Source organism: Bombina bombina, chromosome 1 (assembly GCF_027579735.1).
Source record: "Bombina bombina isolate aBomBom1 chromosome 1, aBomBom1.pri, whole genome shotgun sequence".
Classification (NCBI taxonomy): Eukaryota; Metazoa; Chordata; class Amphibia; order Anura; family Bombinatoridae; genus Bombina; species Bombina bombina.
Window position 1 is genome coordinate 1,412,639,335 of NC_069499.1, and position 16,628 is coordinate 1,412,655,962.

Here is a 16,628-nt window from a genome sequence, read left to right on the forward strand (position 1 = left end):
TATGGTCTGTCATTTTCTCTGCTACTCTGGTTATACTGTTTGAATTATTTACTAATATTTTCTTTTTCGTGTGCATAAATTTCTTTGATTTGCGGCACACACTCACCTCTTTTTGTGCTATTTTGAATGGAGTTGCTTTCACAAGATGTTCCCTCCTTATTCCACTCCACCTTGTTCTATAGTCTGTAACTGGGTTACCGGGCTGAATGTATTTGTCATAGACTACATCTCCATGGTAGTTCACAATGCTGCATCGTGCCAAATCACTGTTGCACCCTTTTGGCCCAGTGCCCACCATTTCACAGTCTATAGCTACCATTTTGTATGACTTATTTGTAGCTGAGGGACCTGGCGGAAGGCCACTTTCAAACTCACTTAGCAGGTTTACTTTCTGTGTTTCTGAGAAGGACTGAATATGTTTCTTTGGGCCAAAGACACTATTAGCGACAGTTGACTCTGATGAACTATGAGCCTTAGAAAATGCACCTTTTGATATATAAGTCAAACGAGAAGGATGTGGACCAGAGTCTACACTAACAGTAATTGTGTCAAGCTGTGGTGCAGGTCTGGTTGCTGTGAAAGTCACTTCTTGCCGGATTTCTGCAGTATTTCTTGGTTTCTTGTGACCATTTAAATGGTTCAATCTGTCATCTTGTTGGCCTCTATTATTACCTTGGTCCCATGAATTTCTTTGATTCTGAAAATTACGATTTTGGCCACCAAAACCTTGCCTTCCTGGCAGCTGCTTTTGTTTCAAGAAACCTTTCCTCTCCAAGAACCTCCTTCTTTTAACAAAACGCTGATGTTTCTGGTTGGCATACTGAGACCTTCCACCTGACTGGTTGCCACTGAAGTCCAAGTTTATGAACGTATCCGCCATGATAAATGATTTAAAAGGCTGCTTAGGAAAGCTAGGTAAAAATTAACATGTGTATAGTCCCAAGCGTCTGTAAGTTATGTCTAAAATACCCAGTGAATTGAATATGAGAGAAACTCATTGCTGTGCCTAAAATATAAACAGACATACATTAGTAAGACAGTAATTGAGATCAGGCACAAAGTTAAGAGTTTAAAATAAAAACCATTTCTGTATAGTGAGAACTTTTGTAGCATAACAGTTTCATGTACAAACTATGTTTGAGGTTTCATCATCTTTATTTTACAGGTTTGTTTTTGCCATCATGGGGGTCATATGATTTAGTTATACACTCAGGAGATTAGGAGCTATACATCTTCTCAAAATATGATGTGATACATTTTTCACAGTTACAACAATCACCTGACAGTTACACTGATGAGAATTACTCATATGAAATATTACTATAATTATTAATGGGAGTCTTTCCTATATAATGGACGCAGCCAACGGGTCACCAAAAGTGAAGGGTTAATAGGATGCTGAAGGCTTTTGTTTAGTGTAATTACTTTAGTTGCTGCACCTGAATTGTGTCACTATTTCCAGACTTCTTTCTCACAACCAATAAAAATAAAATGACCTTTTAATACAGTAGAACTGCATAATCAACAAGTGACAAAGACAATGCAATAGCACTTATTCTGAATTTTAAATGGAGCAACAGATTGTTTCAGCCAGACACATGTATACACTGAACTCCTGCACATGCTCAGTAGCAGTTAGTGTGCATATAAAAATACTGCACAATTTTTGATCATTGTCATTTTAAAAACAAGTGACCCTGAAACTCTATGTGTTTAACCTTCTTGTTAGTGTTAATGATACACTGTATTATAAAAATCTGTTTTCCCTTAAAGGGACAGTACACTGTAAAATTGTTTTTCCATAAATGTATTTTAAATGACTTGTTATACCAGCTGCAGACTATAAAATATTTGAGAAATTGCATTTACAGGTTTATTTGTGTATATGAAGTAGCTGGTTTTGTGCTTTTAAACCACAGCCTATTACAATGGGTTGAACTTAAAGGTAATATCAGATCTCATTATGTTATAACTTTGTATACACAGACTTGCTTCCTTATCTTATATTTGTCTGGAACACCAAAGCTCAATACATAGAGAGAACAATGGAAAATTATCATTTTATTACTTAACTATCATGCCCCCACTGAGGGTGTAATCTCTTCTGCTGGCTGTGTTTACTTAGGCTTGTCAATAGCGTATACGCCAGTATCAAAACTTTCAGTATAGGTTGGGAAACCACAAGCTAAATCAACTATTTCAAATGCTGAAATATGAGTAAAGGAGCTACTTGCAACCAATTTAATACGCTCTAGCAGGTAAAAAGGATCATTGGGAATAATTTAAAGGGGAGAAAGTTTTTGGGTGAACTGTCCCTTTAAGGTGTTCCAAATTATTTGTTTTACCTACTGCAGAGTATTAAATGTATGGGAAATATATAATTCATGATTGTTTTTGTATGCAAAATAGCTGGGGGGGGTTTCATTAAACCATCATCTGCTGTTCTCCAGGACACACCCATAACAAAAAGGGATGAGCCTGCAAGTAAAGCAGACATGTTAAAGGGACACTGAAGCCAATTTTTTTTCTTTTGTGATTCAGATAGAGCATGCAATTTTAAGCAACTTTCTAATTTACTCCTATTATCAATTTGTCTTCGTTTTCTTGCTATCCTTATTAGAAAAAGAAGGCATCTAAGCTAAAAGCCAGCCATTTTTTGATTCAGACCCTGGATAGCACTTGTTTATTGGTGGGTGAATTTATCCACCAATCAGCAAGAACAACCCAGATTGTTCACCAAAAATGGGCCAGCATCTAAACTTACATTCTTGCTTTTAAAATAAAGATACCAAGAGAATGAAGAAAATTTTCTAATAGGAGTAAATTATAATGTTGCCTAAAATTGCATGCTCTCTGAATCACGAAAGAAAAAATGTGTGTTCAGTGTCCATTTAATGTTAGGCATAATTATTATTTCAATACCCAACATAGATATGGGGTTAAATGAGCACAATCAGCTATTTCAGATACAATATCTATCGCTCCCTCCCACTGGGAGACTAATTAGCACTATTTCTCCTGTTTGCATATATTTGTTAGAAAAGAGGTTTGTTGCTCATATTTTCAGTATAGGTGGAGAAACAAAAAAAAGAAGCTGTGACCAGAGCACTTTTCAATTTTCTGACCGTTTGGGACCAGGGCTATTTTTACATTTCTGCGATGTTTGTGTTTAGCTATAATTTTCCTCTTACTCATTTACTGTACCCACACATTATATACCGTTTTTCTCGCCGTTAAATGGACTTTCTAAAAATATACGATTATTTTCATCATATGTGTTATAATTTACTATCATTTTTTTTCTAAAATATGATGAAAAAAATGGGGGTGGGGGAAACACACTTTTTCTAACTTTGACCCCCAAAACTGTTACACATCTACAACCACCAAAAAACAACCATGCTAAATAGTTTCTAAATTTTGTCCTGAGTTTAGAAATACCGATTGTTTACATCTTCTTTGCTTTTTTTTTTTGCAAATTATAGAGCAATAAGTACAAGTAGCACTTTGCTATTTCCAAACAATTTTTTGGAACACTGATATCTGTTAGGAAACCCCAAATAACCCTTTACATGTATATATATTTTTTTTAGTAGATAACCCAAAGTATTGATCTAGGCCCATTTTGGTATATTTCATGCCACCATTTCACCGCCAAATGCAATCAAATAAAAAAAAAAATTGTTCACTTTATCCACGAACTTTTTCACTAACAAATGGTTGTAAATGCTTCTCTGGGATCCCCTTTGTTCAGACATAGCAGACATATGTGGCTTTGGCATTGCTTTTTGGTAATTAGAAGGTCGCTAAATACTGCTGTGTACCACACATGCATAAATGCTCACCAGTGAAGGTGTTAATTAGGTAGCTTGTGGGGTAATTTTAGCTTTAGTGTAGAGATCAGCCTCCCACCTGACACATCCCATCCCGATTCCTCCCTGACCCCCCTCAAACAGCTCTCTTCCCTCCCCCACCTCACAATTGTCACTGCCATCTTAAGTACTGGTAGAAAGTCTGCCAGAACTAAAATAAAAGGCTTTTTTTAAGAATATAGTTATGCTGCAGTGTTGGATGCCCCCTTAGCCCCCAACCTCCCTGATCCCCCCCCCCAAACAGCTCTCTAACCCTCATCCCTCTACCTAGTTGCGGCCATCCTGCGCACTTGGAACTAAGAGGAAACGGAAGTAAACCTCCCTGCTATGACTCCCACCCACCAACCAACGATCGGCACCATCAATGGCCGATGTGGAGAAGGCAACTCTGTGCCAGAGAGTGGCCCTCTCCGCATCGGTGGGTTAAAAAGGGTATTGCAGTGATGCCTCAAGATCGAGGAATCACTGCAATACCCTGAAAGCGAGCATGATTTCTTCCAGCGCTTAAAACCCAAGAGGACGTGCCTGACACGTCCTTGGTCGTTAAGGGGTTAAAATAACAAAATAAAAATCTAAGTGTCCCTTTAAAAATGACCTGCTCTAACAAATTAGTGCATGTAATTGTTCACTATTTGGGCAATTTAAAGGGAACTGCATGTTTTTCTTCCTGTTGCATCTAAAGTGAAGCATTTCAAATATACATTAAAACAACTTCTAAATAAACATGGAAATGCTATTATTGCATTGTTGCTTAAACATTACTGTGTTTAACCTTTGCAACTTCTCTGGAGCTGACTTTAAGAGGCATATGTGCGTGGCCGCCAATCACCAGCCAGTAACGCATTGCTCCTCCTGAGGATATGTACATATGATTTCAAAGGATATGACAAGAACAAAGTAATTTTTTATAATCAAAGTACATTTAAAGGTGTCTTAAAATGGCATACTCTTTCTAAACCATGACAATTTATTTTGACTTCAATGCCCCTTTAAATAAAGCTTTGCTAGATGCAATGCCCTGTCTCAATATCTGTCTGGCAACATGGTAGAGTAATTTAGTTTAATTTCAGACCTAGACAGAAACAGGTAGAGGATCAACCTATATTTTCAAAATTCTGCATTTCAGCTTGTGGTTGGTGCTCAAAAAGAAATATTGTGAATATAAAGTCAAAGTGTTAAATTCCACTATGGTTTACATCTAGAATACAGTTTGTATTAAAGGGCTAAACTATACTATAAAAATGTGTTTCCCTTTGAGGGGTTCTAAATAACCATATTTTCATGGACATGCCCATAAAAATGGGTTGAGGCTGCAAGTAAAGCAGATCTGCTAATGTTATCTATGTCTAAACATGCATCGTAATAAAATGGTATTGAAATGATAATTATGGCTATTTCAGATTCTAATCCAACCCCCACTTTGAGATTAATTAGTACTTTTGTATCCTGCTTTTCTATATATGTTTGTTATTTACATTTTCAGTATAGGTGGCATTTTTTACAGGTAAAAACAGCTATTTCAAATAAATAAAGGAGCTGGAATATCCACGGAAAGAATGCACTATAGCACTCTATGCCCAGACTATAGAGTAGGCAATGTTTTGATACATTAAAACATAACTTTTATTCCAAACGTATAAAAATTATAACAAAACTAACACACATAAATTAAAATCTGTATTCTGTGGGGCTATATATTAATTGTATCGGGAAGTGGTATGTGTCAAGTACTATGTGGCCTTATCCAGATTATAATTCACCACATCATTACCATATCAAATAGTGAGAGTCTAGTCCAGGGCTCGACAAACCCAGGAGCCTGGGAGCCACCGGCTCCTAGAATTTTTGACCTGGCTACTAACTTTTTGGGTTATTCTCCATAGATCTATATACAGATGCCACTGTCTGGCTACCAAATATTGTTACTGGCTCCAAAATATTAAACATATTTGTCAACCCCTGGTCTAGTCTGCTGATTAGTGTGTATATCCACTAATAAGTTAAATTCCACGTCTACTGCACATTAATTGTAATTTTATGTGCTTAGAATATTATGATCATATAGTAGGGGTGCACCGAAATTTCGGCCGCAGAAAGTTTCGGCCGAAAATGGAATTTTTGGCTATTTCGGTTTTCGGTTATTTTGCCTGTTATTTTCGGTAAAATTATTGTGTAGCATGTTTCAAATTTTATGCTAGCCTAGACCTGCTGTTTAAGTTTATTACTTGACTTACTGTTCTGCATATAATGAGTTTTCTAGAACTATACTTTATTTGGATAATTGGTAAAAAACAAACAAACTGTTAAATATGATTCTGTTACATAGAACTAAATGAAGAATAATACAGTATATTGATATTTATAATTGTTTTAAGTAGGAATGCACCAAAATTTTCGTCGCAGAAACATTTTGGCCGAAAATTGCATTATTTTTTGCCTGGATTAGGAATCAGCTGTAAGATTGTTACTTACAGCAAATATACTAATATCCAGTATGTAGATACGTGGAATAGTACTTATACTGTCAGGTGACCAGATCAATATCCGTCTAACCTGTATTTGCACTATGTATTACAAGTCTATGGGGGGGGGGGGGGGGGAGAAATATAGCTCTGCTAGTGGTGGGGCTAATAAGTTTATACTATAGCCTCTGGGAGTTCTACTGTGTGCCTAAGTCTCCTACTAGCGTTTGCTAGCTATATCAGGCATAGTTATAGTATACTGATTACTGGGGGGTAAAGATACACTCTATAAATATCAATGGGGGAATCCAATTGAACACAACCAATACCCCTTATGCAGAACTATTATTTTTGTTTTTGATTGTATGTAGTGCTTAAACTCGTGTAATGTTCAATGATTAGACATATGCAAAATCACTAGACATATAAACCTGCCACTGGTTTTTGTCCAAGTTTGTATTGTGTTGTTATATAGTGATATAGTGCTAAGTTTGTCTAGCAACTCATTCATAGCACTATGTAACTAGCAGTCATACTGTCTAAATAGAGCTTGTTTATTCAGGGCTGCATATCGCCACTGCTTTTGGGTTTAACAATTTTGTACATATACTGAGTGAACCGCAAAGCTATCGATGATAGAGTGTAGCTTACCATATCTCATATAACATCATTGAATTATTGTTATGCGCAATTAGTACGACCGGGTTATTATATTACTCCCCAAGCCTTGTATTGTATCAGAGTATATTCTTGGATTTCTCAAAAGCACTTTTCAGCTTTAACAATCGCTGTGTTTCTAAGTTAGCTAATTAACAGTGTTCTATCAGGTATGTTATTCCTGAGTCTTCCTATGGCCGCTCTTGTTAAAGTTAACTGAGCAGTATCTATTGTTGGCACAGTTAATTCAGATGTGCCCGTTTCTGTATAAACAGTCAGTTTGCTACCCTCTATCAAGGTATATTTTCTATACTCACTTGTGATATAGTTAGCTGAGTGGTGCCTATAATTGGCATAATGCATTCCGAATAACAGCCACTACTGTCTAAGTGGTTTGTTTTGATTATAATAGTGTTTTGTTTGCCACTCCGTAATATCAAAGCTATAATGTTTCAATGTAAATAAATGTTACAATTTAGCGTGTTTCCGGAGTTATAAATCCACAGTTGTAACATCGGAACCCCCATAAAGAATATTGTATTACAGCACTCCCATTAGTAAAAGTCCATCAGGGCAATTGGTGTATAAGCATAACCGCTACTGACAAGACTGGAATGGTAAGCTATTTCCCCATATCCACTTATCAATGGTGTATGACTGGTATTATTGTTACACTAAGCAAACTATAGGCTCATAAAAAGCCTCCACAGAGTATACTACTAAAAAGCGTCCATACTGCTGACGCGTTTGCCCGTGAGGGCTTTATCAAAGGCAGCAGGCCGTCGGAGTTGAACTTATTTAAATTCTTAACAATAGAGCACACAGACTTAACTATCAACATGGAACCTGTCTGGGACAGTGATAGACAGGCCAGACAACTCAAAAGAATAGCAGATTTAAATGAAATCTTTGAGGAGGGGGGCAATCAAAGGTTTAGTACAACACCGACCACTCTGGATGGACTATTAAAAGATGCCCACAAAACTATGTTCAAAGAAGATAAGGCGTGGTGGAATCGCCATTTCTTTGAGAAATATTTGGAAAAGAAATTAATACCTAGAGGGCTGAGGATCCAACTATTTCCAGCTTTCGAATTCAGGGACCAATCTTTAACTACAGAATGGGAAGAAGCTTTATCGGAATGCTCAGTTAAATTAATGAATATTCTTATTAAACACGATCAATCCGAATATGACTTATTGAAGATAAAAATTAAAGAGTACAATGAGGCCCTCAAAAAGTTTGAGAGTAACCCTGAATTTAATAAATTATATAAAACCTACCAAAAGGAATTAGACAAATATGAAGAAGAACTTAAAACCACCAAACTTAATAGAGGATATACAAGATTTCTCGGATCAGAAAATCTATAAAATGGAAAATAGGGGATTTTTTAGAAATCCATCGAGAAATCCTAAGGTGACAATAGTCCAGAGTGATGTGTCGGATACGAATGGGGAGGAAGGTAGCTCTACAGATGGTAATTCTTCTTCTACTCCTAGCGTGATAACACCTCGAGCCTCCAGCCGTAATAAACAGAAAGATTTTTTAGAATCAAGAAGGAAAGGAAGGGGAACGGGCAGAGGAAGGGGGAAGAAACAAAAGGCCCGCCAGAGGTCGGAGCCGGAAGCAAACGGAGTGTCAAGGCAACTGGAGACAATCATGGAGACCCCCCCGAGCCCTTTCTCCCAGATACGGTTGAATCATTGAATGTAATTAATTTATCACAAATACCCCTTACCAAAGACCACATTTTAGTATTATCCAAAAACCTTTCATTCTGCCCTACAAGTAACATTGATAAATTTAAAACCATAAAGGACATACAATTATATATGCAAAAACTAGATCTGAATAAAAAAAAATTCTCAAACAGAGGAGGCAACAGGATGGAATGCTGAAGAATTGGAACCTATCCAAAATTTGGGAATTTTATTGGAAGAATCTGAACAAAACTATAGCACAAAAGTGGAGGGGCAGCATTAAGAATAGATCCACGTTTATGCCAAGAAATATTAACACTCCCCAACTTGACGTGTTCAATGAATTGGTCTGCAATGACATCACAGCTTTACAAATGTCTCTGAAATATTAGAATTTAATCTATAAGGAGCGATTGGCTCTTCAAGATCTGAAGCAAAAAGAAGAAATAGTCATACGCAATGCGGACAAGGGGGGGAACATTGTCATATGGCCCCTTGAGATGTACCTCAAAGAGGTACACAAACAACTAAGAAACCAAAGCTGCTATACAAAATTCGTACATAATCCAATGACGGGATATTCCAAGATATACGACCATATGATCAATCAAGCCTTTTCGGAAAGGGACAATATCTGAAAAAGAAAAAAAAAAAGTTCCTAATGGTACCCAATCCAAAGATAGAGATTTTTTTATATAATACCCAAAGGACAAAGATCAACAAAATCCACCAGGAAGACCTATAGTGTCAGGAATAGGCTGCCTTACAGAGAAGGCAAGCCACTACGTTGACTTTAGACTTAGACAATAAGTACAAGAAATACCTTCCTACATACGGGATACCATGCAGATACTGCAAAGGCTTGGGGATGTCTACCTACATGAAGAAATTTGGTTAGTCACTACTGATTTTGAATCTCTTTATACATCAATAGATCACAATATGGGCATAAGGACAGTCAAATATTTTCTGGAATTAAAATCGGAAGATGATGATCATGATCAGTTTATACTTAAACTGTTGGGATTTATATTAAACTATAACTTCTTCATATTTGACAATAGGTTCTATTTACAAACTCGTGGAACAGCCATGGCGACGGCATGTGCTCCCACCTATGCCAACTTGTTCCTTGGCTGGTGGGAGGTGGAGCATGTGTTTACAGATACTAACACCAGTTTAAATCAAAATGATTTAAATATAAAACTAACCTTTGAATCAAGTCAGAAAGCAATTAACTTTCTGGACATGACCATCTATAAGGACGCACAAAGAGACATTAAAACGGATCTATATAGGAAGAAAACAGCAACCAATAGTCTCCTATATAGCATGAGTGCCCGTGCCCCAGGAACAATTATAGGTCTACAAACTGGTGAATTCCTTAGAATAAGGCGAAATTGCTCAGATAAGCAAACATTTGAGGAGAGCCACTGAACTTGAACGTAGGCTAACCAATCCAGGATACAGTAAACAAACAGAGTATTAAAAGGGCCAAATACAGAGCATTACATACAGACAGAAAGGATCTTTTATGCAAAAAGATCAAAACTGAAGCCCAAATCCCAAGGTTGATCCTCACTTATAATAGTCAAACACCACAGGTAGTTGGTATTATTAACAAACACTGGAATATACTAATGACAGATCCAGTCCTCAAAAGTAAATTGGGGGACAGACCAGCGATTGGGTATAGACGCACAAAAAAACTAAAAGATATGGTCAGCAGTAGCCATCTAAATGTAAGAAAAACTAAATCAGCATTCAATCCTGGTTCATTTAAATGTTGCAATTGTAGTACCTGCCACCATAATGTAAAAATGTCATTAATTGAAAATAGATTCGGAACCAGACATCAAATTAAACGATACATTAGCTGTAACACAGAGGGAGTGGTATATGCTCTACGCTGCAGATGCAATCTACTTTACATTGTAATGACGACCCGAAAACTTAGAATAAGATTAATGAAGCATCTACGGAATATCACAAATGCAGCTAAAGATCTGGAAAAGGGGAAAGCAATTATGAGCGTAGCATTCCACTTTTTGGAGCACCATCACTCCAAAAAAGAGGAATTGGAAAAGTATCCCTTGGCATTAGAGGAGGGGATTTGGAAACTGCCCTTCTTAAAGTTGAAAGCAAATGGATATATCTGTTGAACACTGTTCATCCTAATGGAATGAATGAACAGAACAATTATTATGTCTTTCTATGAAAGGGCACAATATAAGCAACAAGGTACTTGAATTTAAGAGGAGGCCGTAGGGGAACATTAGAATCCTGCATTTTAATTGATTAGGCAATGGCCCCAACTCTAGATCAATATTAGCCTGGACACATAATATACTAGCATTGTTTCAGAATAATAGAATGGACAAAAATAAGATATTCACAGGGGTATAGAACCCCAGCACAATCACTACTCAGCACATAATTATCATCAATTCATATAAACAGTACCTCCAATAGAGGAGTAATCACTGGAATTGTCACTTTGAGCTATTTCCACAGACTGAAATTGTTCATTTGCTTATTTTTATCACGTTTTCCCTTTTCTTTGCTCACTTGTTACCTCCATAATTTGGATAAGGACACATAACAAGATCGGAATTATGTTGTTAGAGGCCACCTGCCCATATTAGTCACTTATAAAGAGCATAGTATCTCTAATATTACTGTCACTTCTTTGTCTTACATCAAAACACAAATTTTGAAAGTCAATAACACTTGTACAGGGGCAATATATAATGCCCAATACCACATTTAAGTCAGATAAACACACGTCTGACACTGTCCAACTATTGAACTATAAACAACAGGATAAACAACCAGTTGCTGATACATATTAGGCTGTGATACATATTACCACACAGATGGATTTCCGTAATTGCAGTAAGAGATATCTAATGACACTGATTGAACCCAGCAAATGCGGGACAATAGAGCCCTCACCATAAGATGCCTGAAGTGAACATTATATTAGGCATATACAATATAGGCTATGGACAATCTTAAGACATCAGATTGATAATATCTAGTGAATATTATGTCCCCCCTACATGTACACAATTACAGAAACCAGTAGTGCAATGCTGCTCCTTCAACAAATGATACCAAGAGAATGAAGCACATTTGAAGTAAACTGGAAAGTTCTTTCAAATTGTATGTTCATCTCTAATTATCTTGGCCACTACATGGCAGTAAATAGTGCTGCCATCTAGTACTCTTGCAAAACTTGTCATATAGTTCTCCAGAAATGGGCTGGCTCCTTAGCATATGTCCCTGCTTTTAAAAAATAAATTAACTTAAGGAGCATTGCTTCATATTCCTTGTGAAGAGTCACTTAAAGTGCCTTCTATACCCGAGGATGGATAACCCACCAATTCCTACAACATATCGTATATTATAGGTCAGGTATGTTTGTCCTATGCAGTCATGCGCAGTAGAGACTGCAGTGCAAGACACACATACCTGGCCGTAAGGAAGGATCAGTCAGTGACTGTGCGAGACTTCAAAAGGCTGTGAGGATCAGACAGCAGAGAGAGAGAGGGATGGAGGGAGGGGGCAGGAGCGGGTGGGACCGCTGCACTGCATAAAATAAAAAATAAAAAAATGTTGAGAGCGGCAGGGAAGGAGGGAGAGGGGATCCAAGTGGGTGGGGATTTTGGCCCGTGTACACAGGCTTTAGGACTAGTATACATACAATAACAACAACAAAAAACAAACAAAAAAAAAACAAAAAACATATGGGAACAGTGAAAAGCTTTGAAAGCCTAACTGTTCTTTGACATTTGCATTTGAATGCAATGTTCTCCTAAACACCTATTTGATGGTCACACCACCCAGCTACAATTTAAAGGAACAGGGTACACTAGATTTTTCTTTGCATAAATGTTTTGTAGATTATACATTTATATAGCCCATCTGGTAGTGTTTTTTTAACAATGTATTTTGCTTTTTTTTTTTTTAAATAACATTGTGATGATTGTCAGACTCCTAACCAAGCCCTATGTTATGTAATATTCTCCTGTGTTACGTTTCCCTACCTATGGCCACGCCTACAAAAAACTTGCCAACACAGTTGTGAACGAATGCGCTCACTGCCGCAGTAGGACAATATTACAAAATCCGCCTACAATAAACTTGTAAATATACTACAGAGCATGCATGCGCTCATTGCCGCAGCCGGCAAGTATTACAGAACTGCCACGTCCATAATTTTGTCACTAGCTAGGGCAATTTTAAATAACAGTGGCAAAAAAGGCTTCATATTAATGAAAAACGTTACATCATTTAATTAAACAAATCCGTATTTTGCCAGTTATTTAGATGTCACCAGGTAGTGGCAAAATTAATCAAACAAAACCATACAATAAATTTGAATATGAAGCCTTTTTTGCCACTGTTATTTAAAATTGCCATGTGACACTATGAGCTATCAGTGTTTGCGGGACAGTTTCCTGCCCACTGCGGGACTAACAGCCCTGTCTTTGTGATTTGTTTGAATAATTTTGGCACTAGTTGGCGACATCTAAATAACAGTGACAAAATACAAATTTGTTTGATTAAATGATTGAATGTTTTTCATAAATATGAAGCCTTTTTTTGCCATTTACTTAAATTGTCCCAGCTAGTGACAAAATTATGGATGTACCAGTTCTGTAATATTTGCAGATTTTTGGCAATATTTGGCAATGAGCGTGTGCGAACTCTGTAGTATATTTACAAGTCTATTGTAGACAGTGAGCACATTCGTGCACAACTGCCATTGCAAGTTTTTTGTAGGTGTGGCCTAGGTAGGGAAAGGTAACGCAGGTCAGCGGAGTGTCTGGTTTGTTTTCCCAGCACCTTTCACTGGGTGTCCCAACATAACCTAATCAACAGAGCTAAACTGGGAGCTTCTAAGTGAGTTTTTAAAATGTTTTATACTGGAATTTTAGATCAGTATCTGTGCATATAATTGAATTCTTTATAGTAGTGGCTATTACATGTTATATGAAAATTGGTGTACACTGTCCCTTTAAGCCAATGAAGCTAAAATGTTAATATTTTTTCAATATTTGTTGCACAAATTATCAATAAAATAATGTTACATTATACCATTAAATGTGTGCTTTGAATGAAGTGTTTTAATAAAAGAGTTAGTTATAATACTGCCCTCACTTCAGTATGCCACCCGGAAGCCAAACTTCTCTATGGAGAACAACTGCACCTAGTAAGATAGGGTGACCAGACGTCCCCGATTTCCGGGGACAGTCCCCGGATTGAGGATACTGTCCCCTGAAATGTCCCCGGGAAGACAGCCTCCTGAGTGTTGCCACATGTCAGGGTACACAGGACTGAAACGTAAACTCCCTTACTCCAGAAGCGTGCAGAGAACATTCAGAGTGACTGGTGCTACCTTAAAAAGGGGCGTAGTTAACTGCTACAGAACTAGCTGAGACTATACCACTCGCTGTGCACTCTGCTTCCCTCCCTGGCTTTCCCCTCACCCAGATCCGGAGCGTCTACACTAAGCACACAGAGCAGGTAGATTTGTGATGACAGCACCCTGGCTAAGACACTGAAGCACACATCAGTATTTTTATGCAAGCAAACAATTCTGAAATGTGCTCAGCTTAGTTGCGAACACTGTCACAACTAAAAGTGTTTACTGTTTACATAAGAAAGTGGCACGGGCTTTGCAGCTAGTTATACTGAGCTGACATGGTAATTGCTTGATGTGGTTTTGTAATAGGGCAATCCCCTCCCCTTTAGCTTGCCTGTTATTGCGGTCATGTGATCCACCCTGCAGTGTGTAGCTTCTGAAAACTGTTTGCTTCACTAAGGTGCGCGGGAACATTGTGCTGGGGGTGAGTAGAATCCCTTTGCAGGGGTTAAGTCTGTTATTCTCTTGCTGCCGTGAAAAACGGATACTACAAACTCTGCCTACTTCAGAGTGCACAGGTCATCATCATTAATCAAGAAGCTGTCTGTGAAGAAAACATTTATGTTGTGCTGCTGCATACTACATTTGTGTGATCTGTCTATGCTGAGGCTAGCTCTATACCTGTGCTCCCTGTTTGTCTTTTGGGTTATTAGCTCAGTTTGTTTAAATATATTGTAAAATGAGAAGGGCTATACTCTGGGAGAGGTCCCCTGATGATTCATTGGCTAGCAAGCAGAATTTAATACACATTAACTGAGGCTACACCAGCTAAGTCTGAATATATTGTGGTGTTAATTAGTCTTTCCAATAGGTATACATTTGACAATAAATACCAAATATAATAAATGTACAAAAAAAAAAAAAAAAAAAAGGAAAAATCAGGCATTAGCATTTTTCTTCTGATGAGAGCAATGTGGGTTCCATAAATGTGAGGATCAGCAAATTAACACCCCTTCCACGTGCCACTCCAACGAAAACAGGAGATTTTATTTTTTTAAAACAGAAACTTTTGCTGGCACCAATAAAGGGGGCTTTTGGCATATAAAATCCCCCCACTAAACTCATAGTGCTCATGAATACTCCCAAAGCCAAGGTTTTCTTCATTCTTTTAAATTGCAGTACTTAGCTTCAATTAATTGAAGATTTGGTATTAAAGTTTAGGTTCTTTCATTATTTTGCACAATCAATTGTTGTCTAGGAAATGTGTGGGAGAGTATGAGAGTGTGTGTGTGTGTGGGGGAGAGAGAGTGTGTGAGTGTGTGTGTGGGAGAGAGTGTGTGGGAGAGAGAGAGAGTGAGTGTGGGAGAGAGAGAGTGAGTGTGTGGGAGAGAGAGAGAGAGAGAGAGAGAGAGTGAGTGTGGGAGAGAGAGAGTGAGTGTGTGGGAGAGAGAGAGAGAGAGAGAGAGTGTGTGGGAGAGAGAGAGAGTGAGTGTGAGAGAGAGAGTGAGTGAGTGTGGGAGAGAGAGAGTGAGTGTGAGAGAGAGAGAGAGTGAGTGAGTGTGAGAGAGAGAGTGAGTGAGTGTGAGAGAGAGAGAGTGAGTGAGAGAGTGAGTGAGTGTGAGAGAGAGAGAGAGTGAGTGAGTGTGAGAGAGAGAGAGAGAGAGAGAGAGAGAGAGAGAGAGAGAGAGAGAGTGTGTGGGAGAGAGAGAGAGAGAGAGAGAGAGAGAGAGAGAGAGAGAGAGAGAGAGAGAGAGAGAGAGAGAGAGAGAGAGAGAGAGAGAGAGAGAGAGAGAGAGAGAGAGAGAGAGAGAGAGAGAGAGAGAGAGAGAGAGAGAGAGAGAGAGAGAGAGAGAGAGAGAGAGAGAGAGAGAGAGAGAGAGAGAGAGAGAGAGAGAGAGAGTGTGTGGGAGAGAGAGAGAGAGAGAGAGAGTGTGTGGGAGAGAGAGAGAGAGAGAGAGAGTGTGTGAGAGAGAGAGAGAGAGAGAGAGAGAGAGAGAGAGAGAGAGAGAGAGAGAGAGAGAGAGAGAGTGTGTGGGAGAGAGAGAGAGAGAGAGAGAGTGTGTGGGAGAGAGAGAGAGAGAGAGAGAGTGTGTGAGAGAGAGAGAGAGAGAGAGAGAGAGAGAGAGAGAGAGAGAGAGAGAGAGAGAGAGAGAGAGTGAGTGAGAGAGAGAGAGAGAGAGAGAGAGAGAGAGAGAGAGAGTGAGTGAGAGAGAGAGAGAGAGAGAGAGAGAGAGAGTGTGAGAGAGAGTGTGAGAGAGAGAGAGAGAGAGAGAGAGAGAGAGAGAGAGAGAGAGAGAGAGAGAGAGAGAGAGAGAGAGAGAGAGAGAGAGAGAGAGAGAGAGAGAGAGAGAGAGAGAGAGAGAGAGAGAGAGAGTGTGAGAGAGAGAGAGAGAGAGAGAGAGAGAGAGTGAGAGAGAGAGAGAGAGAGAGAGAGAGAGAGAGAGTGTGAGAGAGAGAGAGAGAGAGAGAGAGAGAGAGAGAGAGAGAGAGAGAGAGAGAGAGAGAGAGAGAGAGAGTGTGGGAGAGAGAGAGAGAGAGAGAGGAGAGAGAGAGAGAGAGAGAG

General features: G+C 38.5%; 1 protein-coding gene across 1 annotated transcript in view; it reads right to left on the reverse strand.

Moving 5' to 3' along the window:
- The window catches only part of ISG20L2 (interferon stimulated exonuclease gene 20 like 2), a 31,376-nt gene that overhangs the window by 12,021 nt on the left and 2,727 nt on the right, over positions 1–16,628 (reverse strand). The window contains exon 2 of the mRNA XM_053705300.1: positions 107–1,006. Within this exon, the coding sequence (XP_053561275.1) occupies positions 107–880 (774 nt within the window). The 5' untranslated portion in view covers positions 881–1,006. The remainder of the gene's footprint in view (positions 1–106; positions 1,007–16,628) is intronic.